Source organism: Carassius auratus, chromosome 23 (assembly GCF_003368295.1).
Source record: "Carassius auratus strain Wakin chromosome 23, ASM336829v1, whole genome shotgun sequence".
In the NCBI taxonomy this organism is placed as follows: domain Eukaryota; kingdom Metazoa; phylum Chordata; class Actinopteri; order Cypriniformes; family Cyprinidae; genus Carassius; species Carassius auratus.
This window is the reverse complement of record NC_039265.1, coordinates 10,193,773-10,205,894: the sequence shown is the minus strand read 5'-3', so window position 1 is coordinate 10,205,894 and position 12,122 is coordinate 10,193,773. Positions and strand designations below refer to the sequence as shown.

Here is a 12,122-nt window from a genome sequence, read left to right as displayed (position 1 = left end):
CAACTGCTTTATTCTGCCTCTAGAAAGGGCCTGAGCCCTGGAATACACCTGGCTTAATAACAAGGTGGGTTACAAGATTGCAAATCCAAATGACATTCTGTTAAAGAGCAAAAACAACAGCATCATTCATGAAACATCGGACAAGAAGAGTGGGGAGAAAAAGCATCCTGGCTTCATCAGTTTTGCACAACCTGACCACAAAAGAAGGAACTCTCAAGGGAAAAAGTCATTAGTGAAAGTGCAAAAGAAAAATTAAAAATACAAACAGATACACCCTATAGAGCACAACTACAAACACATTTACACACGGTGGCCACTGCATCCTAAACCAATCTACCTACACAAACCCAATTCGGTGTGTTTAAGAGTCGAAATACTGAGCGGGAGCGAGGACAAAAACCAGATCGAACCTGCGTTTAGCATCAAGCAGCACTGGTTTCTAACCAAAGTCGAATAGAAATCCATTATCACTCAGCCTAACTGATCTACGACTCAACAAAAAAACTAAATAAGGGGCGATTCAGCATTGTGGTGTGAAGCAAACGAAAAACACAAAATGCTTCAAGTTTATTATCAATGAAAATTGATGCATTTGCTTCAGCTCATGAAAGCCCCTTATAGATTACTAAATAAGTTAACTCTCCAAACATCTTCAGAGTTAGCATACTGAACGCAGACAGTAACAGAAACCATGACGAGCTTTAGCCAGCATTCCACATACAAATGATAAAGCAACACACTCGCCTGAAAATAAATATACACTTGATTATTAAGAAAAAAAAAGACTACAATTACAAAAACATTCTGGTGTATGAAAACGTAACAATCGCATCAAAAATGCTCAGCACACATTTGTCGGAAACTGCCCGGCAGTGCAGGCGCAAAATCACAGTTATGTTTCTCATCAATCCTGAGGATCCCGTTGAATGTCTTTGTCACAGTGAAAGAGGTTCCACGCAGTCCCTGCAGTTACGTATTTTACTTGACTTTTAAATGTACCCTACACAACAGTACACAGTACGTCACCTTTGCTTCAGGAGTCTCGCACCCGAGACGGTAACAGCAGCTAGATTTTGTACAAATGAGAAGGTTTCTAATTCGGAAATGATCTCGTTCTGTGCATAGCATAAAGCTGACCTGCAAAAGAGATGTTAAACATTAACAATACACATTAGAGGAAAGCAAAAAAAACACAGCGGCCCTCTTTGTTTATTCGCTCAGAGCCGTCCCCTCGTGCATTTAGGCTTTTAATAAAAAGTAATGGAGGCACTTGCTGGGCTTGTGGTTTGATTAGTATTTAGGCTGTCATAATAAACCACCGACCCACAACAGATTCACAAGTCAACTGTCATGCACGGAGTGCGTCAGACGTTCAGCTTCGTGTTAAGTGCACCGCAGATGAATCTATTGCCGTAATGGAATGCAAATTGAATCAAAACAACACTGTTCAAGGCTGCAGTCCAAGTTTGTTCTGCCTTGCAGCCAAGGCTAGAGCCGAGCCTGAGGCCCGTAACCACACAGTACATCCTTCCAACACGTCAAACCCTTCGACGTTAGTGTCTGAAGAACAGTGAGCGACATCAAATCAGTTAAACGTTCCTCCAAACCGAGGACCCCACCATTTTCTCAGCGTATTTTAAAGCTGCGGAGGAGAAACAACGTGATTAGCTACATAAACCACAATGCAATACCTGTGAAGGATATTTGAAGAAGACATTTACCCTGGATAGGTCTAAGAGCTCTTTTCTGAAGGTCCACAGCGTTCGTTATTCAGAGGGCTGGTTTGGATTCTCCTCTGAGTCATACTAGTGGAGTAGTGAGGGAACATCAAGGACCTGCTCCCTAAAAAAGAGGAGAATACAGGGTAGTGTTCAGTTATGATCCCAGGACATCTCCTCACTAAATTTAAGAAGCCATTGTGAAGTCTAAAAACTTCAAATAATTCTTAAAAGCTGCAGCCTGGATTACCGTAAAAGGGAAAATTCTTGAAATGTTATTTTAAGACCAAAACAAAGATACACACAAACACACACACGCAGTTTGTGGTTTTAGTTATCGATTTTTGCTGTTCATTAAATAACGTTAAATGTCATAATGCATATTGATAATGAAAAATTAGAGATAAATGTGCTAAACTGATTGGTTTTGTTGCAATGTAAAAATACATATACACATACTTATCTAAATATTTGAAATAATTGTATGCAAACTAATGTATATTTATACAATATTTGTATATAATAACTACTAAGATTGTTCACGGACAAGCTGTCGCAAACATGCACAAAATATGATCATGGTTTGGCGCAGCCTGTCAGTCAACAACGGCTCTGTGTAGTAAATGCTGCTCTATGTGAAATCTATAAATAAATACATTATATATTACAGAGAGAGAGATCTTTTTTTTTTATATAGTATTGAAATCACAGTTTGTGAGATTTGCCCACTGACCAATTGCTGACAAACATGTTGTAAATGCTCACCAGTGACAGGTGAGGCCATGACAGCATGGCTGGAGCCTGCAGCAGCGGGGTGATAGAGCGAGGCCAGGTTGTTAGGTGTGTAGTTGCGGAGCAGGTTGATGACATTCCAGTCGGCCTGCATGCTGTTGGGAGACGGAGTGGGAGTCACCTTAACTGAAGACAAGGGTGAGCTCGCCTGCAACGAGGATTTCGCATTTCTGCCAGTGGGCACAATCCGGTTGAAATCCTCTCCGAGCCGTCCAGATGCAGTATGTAGAGGCTCAAAGGACTTGTGTCTCTTGCTAGAGGGTTCGCCAACGTCTGTTTGCGCCAAGTTTCGGAAACGGTCCGAAAGGCAAAGTCTAGCTGGATCTGTGGGCCAAACCATTCCGTTTTTGCCCAAGCTTGCCCTCTGATTCATCTCATGATCCAGGCCAGGCCTCTGCTTGGACAACTCTCGATCGATTACCAATGGCACATTTAATTTTCTGCTAGATTCTTGCTCTGAGATTCTAGAAAGCGAGCTGGTTGAATCGGATTCCCTGCCTCGTTGGCCCTCCTGGTGCTGATCTCTCCAGCGCTCCTTCGCAGGAGAAATCTTAGACATCTGAGGGTGTTTCGCAAGCTTTTCCCCAAGTTTTTCTGGTTGCCGTATTGGGGATTTGGTCCGACGGGGATGCTTCCCGTTAATGTGGGGCAAAGGAGTGATGTCTTTGCCCTCAAGAGCCGGCGGGCAACCAGTGTACCGTTTCGGTTTCTGAGATCCCCTGTATCCATTCTTCTTGACATCAGACTTCTCCTTGTGGATGAGTTTTTTATGCATCAAGAGAACCTCAGGGTAAAGGGTTTCATAAGAGCAAGAGGTACATGTGTTAGATGGTAACAGGCTTCTAGGTACTGAGGTAGCAGATACAGGAAGTGGCACTTTGAGAGACAAATTCAAAGGTGCTTCGGTAGCCTCCTTCTCCATTTTCGGGTTTACAGATAATGGGTATTTTTTGTTGACCTCACCCACAGGGGTGTAAGGAGCTGCAACGGGAGCACTAACATACTCTTGCTTGACTTGAATGGAAGGATTTTTGCTGTTAATAATGGCTTGGCTCAAGCCTGGGTTATGTTTAACACTGGCAGGCAGAGGTTTAGGAGCAAGCCACTGTTTGACTGGTTTTAAGGCTTGTTTGTCATCTGTATTCTTGGGAGGTTCAATGGCCTTGATGATATTTCTAGCAGATGGTGTTGCAGGAATGTTCGGGATTTCTGTGAAAGGTTTGTCCTTGTGACGTCTGTCTAGATGGTACCTCAAAGACGTTTTCTGTGCTGCGGCGTAGTCACAGTATTCACATTTATAAGGTTTTTCACCTGTGAAATGACAAGAGAGACATCAATGTTTACATAAGACATAAAATAGCCAAACTACATTCATCCTGGAATACAAGACATTGGGGTCAGAAAGCAAGACAGAAATAGACCCAACATGGTTTTTAAAGACAACACAACAAAGAACTAACCAGTATGTGTCCTGAGATGAATATTGAGGTAATAGTTTGAGCGGAAAGTCTTGCCACAGTAACTGCATTTTCTTGGAGGAAGAATTTTCAATTTCATTTTTCCCGATCCTTCCTCATTTTTTTCTGTAGGAAAAGTGTCATGTTAATTTTAGCCTTAAATGACACATGGTATTCCAGAATAGAAATTTAAACTGCACTACAGAATGTCCAAGAGTCAATTATGCATGAGTTTTCTTCGACCAGCAGAGGGAACCCTAAGGTCTGCTCTGAAGTTCTCCAATTGAACCCTTGAGACAGAATAAGCTTCTTCTGTAGTAAAGAGTCTGCATTTCTGGGTAATTCTAGTGTACACTATTCAAAAAGATGACAACAATCTTGAGCACTCTGTGGATGAACTTCTGATATATGATGGCAAGTTGTTTTAAGAAGCAAATAAGAACTAATAAAAAATGAAAACAATACAAAACACTTGGTTAATAATACCTGGATTAAAGGCGTCAACTGGCGCTCCCTCTTCGGAGCCATCCTCTGAGTACTCCTCGGCTCGGTCAAGAGATGAACTACTACAAGAGCCTATGCTTTGGGCCCTCCCGTCTGTAGGTGTGGTGGGACTCTCTGCTCCCCCTCGTTCCTTCTTGTGGATTCTAGAATGGAGGACCAACTGATGATATGTCCGGAAGATCTTGCCACACTCTTCGCAGTTTGTTGGCTTGTCTTTACGAATCAGACTTTTTTGCTCAGGTGATGGTGAAGGAGTCTCGCTAGGCTTGAGGTCACTTCGTAGGCCTCGTCTGGGTTTATCTCCAGCCCCAGAATCCCAAATGGCCCCTAGTTCCTCTTTTTCAGAACCAGAGTCCTCGTTGTCAGAGTTGGAGTCGGCATTGAGCTCCTTGGCCAAGTTCGGACCTGCTGCGATCTTGCCCCTGGTGGCCAACTGCCAAGCCTGGTAGGTGTTAAAAGGATCAAGTTGGGATATCCAGCGTCCAGATGGATGACTCTGTTCAGCTTCTTCTCTTGCACCTGAAGGATGCAACTGTAGAGTCTGCAAAAATGTCTTCTGAGATACAGGAACCTCCTCAGCTGGTTGGCTAACAGAGGAGTCGTTCTCATCCACTTCCAGTTCTCGATTGTGGACCTTGCTGTGCTCAGCCAGAACTTCCTTGTTTAGGAAAAAGAAGCCACATACCATGCACATTTTGTATGACGTGTCCACAGGTGATGGAGGTTGGTCTTGAATGACGTCATTAACGGTGGCAGGGATCTCCTGGTCCTGGTTTTTGTTTTTAGCCTTTCCACCATGGGTTCTCATGTGGTTCTTCAGGAACCACGGCTCTTTGAAACGACGTCCACAGAGGCCGCAGCAGTACGTGAAAGAGTCTTTGTGTTTCCGCATGTGCGTTTCCAGCTCGGTCGCATCTGCAACAGCCTGGCCGCACACAACGCAACACAGATCCTCATTCTTTTCCACAGCTTGGCAGGTCTTAGAACGAGCCCTTTCGCTGGGAGTTAAGAATTCCGCTTCCACGCGCAACACTGCAGGAGCGTGGAATGTTGTGGGATGCTGGGAAAGAAGGTGTGGTCCCAGGTCTTCCTGATGCAGGAAAGTCTCCTCACAAAACATGCAGTCTAGAGGTAGGCTACTTTCTGCCAGTGTGTCTAGTTTTTCCACCACGCTGGCGTGGGGCGTCATGCTAGATCCAGTACCAGGCATGCTTGCATTGCTGTGGCTGAGAATGTCATGAACTAGTCCATCAGGACTTTCCAAATATGGGAACAATGGGTGGGTAGGCATGTCAGCAGGAATTTACTTGGGTATTTCTTTCTTATTTAGTTTCAGTTGAAAGCTTGTATGAAACCATATGTTGAAAGTTATGAGACATGTGAAGAATCATTCATTTGAAACACTCATGAAGGACATCATGCATTAGATTACACAATATCAAATAACTCTTAACACTTCCATGGAACTTGCCTAATTTTCCAAACAGGCTTTTTACATTTCAGTACAGTACGTATGCTAAGAGTTTCAGTAAACCCCTGTGAGGCATCATGTACAGGAGAAGCAGTCGAGGCTTGCCAGTCACTGCCAGGTAATGGGGCATACACTTGATCAGTTGATTTCTTGTGATTCACACAGAGGAATTGTCCTGACAGGCAAAACCTGAAATGAAAAAAAAAAACAAAAAAACAAAGTCAGGTGTGGCCAGTTCTGTGGAATGTAATCAACTCTACGACTACACTTACATATGATAAAATTAATGGGGGAGAGAAAACAAGTGCTCATCTCTTACTTAATATGAAACATGAACTGTCACATGGATCATTAAAAAAAGATTAGCAACCACACAGGGCTAAGTTTGATGTTTTGCTTAAGTTTCTAAAGTAAACTCGAGACAAAAGAAAAGTTGTTTTATGTACACTTCACCACTTGCAGCAAATGTGGATTAAATACAGAGCAAGCAATAATCTAAACTCATTTCTAAAACAAAAACAAGCATTCGATATTTTGTTGTTACAGCAGCTTTCATTTTAATTTAGAATACATGCATCATTATTTAAGGTAACATAGACGGGGTAAAACACAATAATAACCTTGCTGTTAAAGATCTGGGCTAACATCCAAAGCTTGTGACCCCACCCTAAAGTATCTGAATTGGGAATAAACCAGCAGCTAAAGGCTTCTAGACCAGTTTGGAGTAGACATCACAGTTACATCACTTGCAGCTGCACACGCATTGTGGTGGCAGAAAAACACTGGGAACAAGTGGAGGGAAACAAGTAAAAATAAGAGAAAAAATGTATGGTTGTGCCTTTGGACGTCAGAATCGGAATGAGAATAATTTTTATAACATACTGTTGTCAAAGACGCTATTTGAAGCTCAACGCAGACTAGGGCTGCACAATTAATCGCATGCGATTGTCATGCGTCTCTTTATTAAAGCTGGTTCTGTGATTAGTACTAAATATCCATCACCTGCTTTCAAATGGAGCGGCTCTTACTACACGAGCTGTAGTTTGCTGACAAGCTACACAATATGGCATTCATAACCAACTGCGATATTGGGTAGCTTGTCAGTAAACTACGGCTCGGTGTAGTAAGAGCCGCTCCATTTGAAAGCAAGTGATGGATATTTAGTACTAATCACAGAACCAGCTTTACTGAAGAGACGCATGACAATCGCATGCGATTAATCGTGCAGCCCTAATGCAGACCTTTTAACGGACAGACTATGGATGAGACCTGCTATGATTACCTTACTTTTAAAGCATAAAAAATATTTTAACAATACGTCTATATAATATTAACATAGGGGGCATAGTATAAACCAAACAGTTAAAGCATGAAATACTATTTAAAACTATAACATTTACATATTTTGTCTCACAAATGCAAGTTTAAACCTCCCAGTTCAAACGAACTCGACTTAACTCAACAATTTGTCAAATGTTTTTCAATTCTGAGAAAAAAAAAATCAAATAAAAAAATCCAGAAGTGTGGGATTATAAACTCGTTATTCTGAGCAGAGGGGAAAAGAGAGAATGACGAGTTTACTTTTCTTACCATATTTAAGGGGTATAATTTCGGAATTGTGAGGAAAAAAATCTGAAATTTGGAAATTTAACCTCAAAATTACCTTTTTTATTATTTTATCCCATGGCTTCCATAGCCTGCTACTTTAAAAGTGTCATTTTCTGCCACCAGTTAGGCTCCACCCACAACAAACATCACTGTTTGCAAACTGTGAAAATGGTCTACTGAGAGTACAGTGTTAGTCTATAATAATTGTGCCCTTGAGAAAAGTTATCTTTGCTTGTTGCTAAGTTATTCCACTGAGAAAGTCATGCAGCATGATCAAGACATGTCTTAATAAGATTTAACGTTAAAAGATATAGGCCTATAAGTTTGTAAAGGAGATGCTGTAACTTGTTTGTTTTTTATTTTTTCACAAGTTCATATTAATGGTCCAGCAAAGTGACAAATTCATTTTTAATTGCTCAAACATTCATGTAGTAATCTCAGTTAATAAGAGGAAAAAAAAAAAAAAAACCCTGCATGACCAACACATTATAATAATGTATAATAAAAATAATCTTTATAGCCTTTGACTAGCATTTTACAAATTATTTTGATGTTATTTTTTATGGAAACCAATGTTAGAATGAACTAATAAGAGAAATATTGTGTGTGTGTGTGTATATATATATATATATATATATATATATATATATATATGCACACGCATACATACATTACACAAAGCCCAAGTGAAAGTATAATTTCGGTGAATATGTGTCACGAACAAAGAAAAACTTTGTCTGAGATCTAATAAATTACACTGGTCTGACATCAACCGTTCTGTATTGGTACATTTACACAAGTAGGGGAAACCCAATTTCAGATCTTTTCGAAAATTTTCCAGGGAAAAAAACTGACGAAATGCCATCATTCTTTAGATGCATTACTGTGAGGCAACAGGAAGCCAGAGGTGTATCTACAGCGGTGTCCTTCACAATGTATCACTCGTGAGGTCTAAGGTGGAGTTGCATTGTTCTAAAACCCTGTTAGCCTTTCATTCATGCTGATACAAACCAATAAGTATAAAGAACCACATTTATCTATTATATAACACCCAAAATGAACATACAACACTCTTATTCAAGCCCAAATGTGAAGTTTCAGGCATCTTGCCAATTAGTTCTAAACTGCACACACACAAGTGCTTATTTTACAACGCCTTAAATACAAAAGATAAAAAGAATCAATCATGAAAAGTCAACAATCTTCTGCTATTCCCTACGCACACACACCACAAGTTAAACTCACTTTTAGGGAAATGCAACACAAAAATAGGCTTCGCTAATGTAAGGCACCAAAAAAGAGAAACAGAGTCTGAAGATGAAAAAAAAGAGAAACGGAGGCTGAAAAGGAAGCTTTAACACATCAGTTATCTACCGAATAACCACTGTTAAAAAAAAAAGTGAAAAAGAAACAAAACAATCTGTGAATTCTTTTACATTATGCAGACATACTCTAACGACAGGCCTCGCTGTGCTGATTTCAACAGTTTTGCTTCTCAAAGTCCTTTAGATGGTAATCACAAAGTAATCCTACTTAGCCATTTACTTTCAAAAGCATTTAGATAACTTAAACAGCACAAAATGGTAAAGTTAATGGCCCCACCTATGCTGGAGTCATTATAATAGCCTAAAACACGGTTAGTTGACATGCTGAAGAAGAAACAGCTAGAGACCAGCTGCTGTTTGTCTTACTCTTTTGTTTGGGCTTTGCCATGCAACCTGTTCACAAGAATAGCATGTTTGTTGGCCCCAAACCATCCAAATCTATCAAAAGGAGTTCTTAAAAAGACACAGTGTCTGTTACACTTGTAATAATTGTCTTATAGAACAATAAATGGTGTGGATGGTTCATGCAAATAAGTGAAAAACTGGTTAAAAACACACTGGGATATTATCTTAGAAGAAGCTCAAAACTGAATAAAACGTTATATGCTTGAAGTCTATATTATATTTTATGTGTCTATATCACACATAATACACACATATATACACATATATACATATTTGGTGTGTAAAACAGGGTATTCAAACAAATCTACTTCTAAACACAAGTGACGTCACGCACAAGTGGAGAGATGTAGCGACGTCTGCTAATTAAAACGACGGTTACTGACGTAATAATGCAACGTTTAAATTTATCGGTTTTTAAAAACATAATAGACACTATGGAAACGACGCGCCTTATAAACAAAATCGTGGTTTGTATGGATAATAATGCCTCGTGTGTGGAAGCGTGTCTTTAATGTGGCTGTAATTTCCTGACACGTGATCATTCTAACTTGATCAGCAGCTTTAGTAGTTATTTTACTACACACCTCGCCAATATACCTGATTGTCTATTTATACATTTTTTTTTCTTCGTCTTTTTGGAAGGTGATACAAAACTCCTCCCTAACTACAGTCGAGTTGTTTTTACTCCAGAACAATGAGATCACTATATGATGAAGCAGAAGTTAAAGAACTTGAATAAATCACTTATCTTAAAACCATGAGTGTAGTTGGATGAAAGAAACAATAAAAACAAAGCGGAATAGATATTCAACCAAAAAGAATAAAATAAAATCATTATTATGACCAACCAAACCAGACTTACACAAACGTACCTTCTTCTTTGTAGCTATTATAATAACTTTTTTGATCACAGGGCTGATATACATATATATATATATATAACGTTATAATATAAACAACTTTATGACTTTGTTTTGGGGGGATGGCTGAAACGTTTGTTGAAAGTTGTTTTCTATTCTTTCCCCTTTCAAGATAAGGAAGAACATCAAAAGGTCTTAATGCAGTTCCTGCATAACAAAAAGAGACACCAACTTTATCATCCTCTTCTATTTCGTTTCACATAACAGAGTTTCGGTGTTAAACTAAAGCATATGTCCCAGTTCGTTAACTTTGGTGAGGTTTGATCAACCTGTGCTCGTGCTGATAATAGAAATTTGGCTAACGACACGCTAGCGATGAGTGATATTGAAAATAAGGAACTCACCCTCCATAACGTACCTACCATTATGTTCAGACTTCGTCAGGTATTCTTATTGTGTGCCAACAATCGTTATATTAACTTATTATATCTATGGGGTGTTAGTTTGGTAGCTTCTTTCTTTCTGGAAATCTGATTAGCTGAGTTAGCCAATTGTTAGCAGGACGAAATGCCTTGCTTTCAATGTTTGCAAATCACTCACTATGCAGCTGTTGCGTTCAGAGAGAGAGAGAGAGGGCGCGCTCCCGTGGATGTCTGATTCGTTAACGCACAGTTGAGTCGAATCTTTGCAACGAATCATTTGAACTGGTTCGCGAAACTTTTTTTTTTTTTTTTTTTTTTTTAACAGGGAACAAAAAAAGCAAAGGGAAAGAAAAGGCACATGCAACCAGCCATGTTAGATAACAACAAAGTAATACATTTACGTCTGAAGAAGACAAAAATGACGAATAAAGAATCAAAAACACAGCCCGAGCTGTAGTGTTATTATCAAATGAATCACTCGTTTTAGTGAATCAAATACATAAAGCTAGTTTGATTCCCATGAACAAGTGAATCGTGATCCCGTTCCTTTATAGTGAATCAAAACACTTATGTATCAATCCCAGCGGTTACTTAAGTCATCACAATAATTACTTTTGTTACTTTGTTCGACACGTAATGAACAAAAATGTTAATAAAAACAACAATATCAAAATTGCAAAAGTGTTTAAAATAAAGTGCATTGGAAGTTTATAACAGCAAAAATTACCCTGGAGGAGTTGTGAAAAATTATTGCATGAGTATTAAGTATATATTATTAAGTATAGGCTCTGAATGAATTGTTTATATGAACTGAATGCTGGCCCAACCAAACTGTTCTGGTAAGCATTAAACTAAATAAAACATTTATTAAACAAAAATGTGGCTTTATTGAAATGGTCAAGAGCATGCAGTATGCCACGCTGCCTGGGGACCACGTGGTGACGCAATAACGTCCTCACGCAAAAGAATCACTGAATTGTTTCGACGAACCGTTCAAAAGAACCGTTCACGCAACCTACCCCGTTCTATGGAGCGTCGCGACTCGCGCACCTCTGATCACATGACCTCCTTAACTATTCTTCATCTAGATTGTTACAGTGGAATTGTGGTTTACGGTTGTTGCTTATTATGTTCTGGGGTATGAGAGTTATGCACAGACTCTGACGCGAGGATAGCTTCCGTAAGTAGTAATGAAAAGGAAGTTAAGTATTTAGCAGTCATGAGCCCGCATTGTAAACAAATGTCCCTTCATAAACCACGACCCGCAGCTGGTACCCGTATGTAGGCGAAGTGAAGAATAAACTAAATATGTTTACAAAAAAAGTTACAAAACACACGTTTTTATAAAATATTATCTTCATTTTATATTCAAACCACGACAGAACTAACAATAATTTAAAGTTCACATTAGTTAATAGGTGTTTTCAGCGTATACATAGGCCTATATGAAATAATGAACTCTGTTTCGCTAATGTAGCATTTTATTGATTCTAAAACTCTCTGTTAGCCTAAATATACTTAAAACTAGTGTCATTTGACAGGAAATCTTTCACATCAAAA

General features: G+C 39.3%; 1 protein-coding gene across 2 annotated transcripts; it reads right to left on the bottom strand.

Annotated features, from left to right (window-relative positions):
- Positions 1–526: 526 nt before the first annotated feature.
- LOC113041266 (zinc finger protein 217-like) lies at positions 527–10,778 on the bottom strand. Of its 2 annotated transcripts, none has more exons than XM_026199706.1 (6): positions 10,559–10,778; positions 4,454–6,131; positions 3,971–4,093; positions 2,484–3,821; positions 1,722–1,842; positions 527–1,642 (listed from the first exon to the last, which is right to left on the bottom strand). In XM_026199706.1, exons 2-5 carry the CDS (start codon positions 5,760–5,762, stop codon positions 1,733–1,735), a joined length of 2,880 nt encoding a protein of 959 aa, XP_026055491.1. In that variant the 5' UTR covers positions 5,763–6,131; positions 10,559–10,778; the 3' UTR covers positions 527–1,642; positions 1,722–1,732. The 2 variants fall into 2 exon arrangements, with proteins under 2 accessions (XP_026055491.1, XP_026055490.1); XM_026199705.1 differs by having other exon boundaries at positions 10,563–10,778.
- Positions 10,779–12,122: the final 1,344 nt, after the last annotated feature.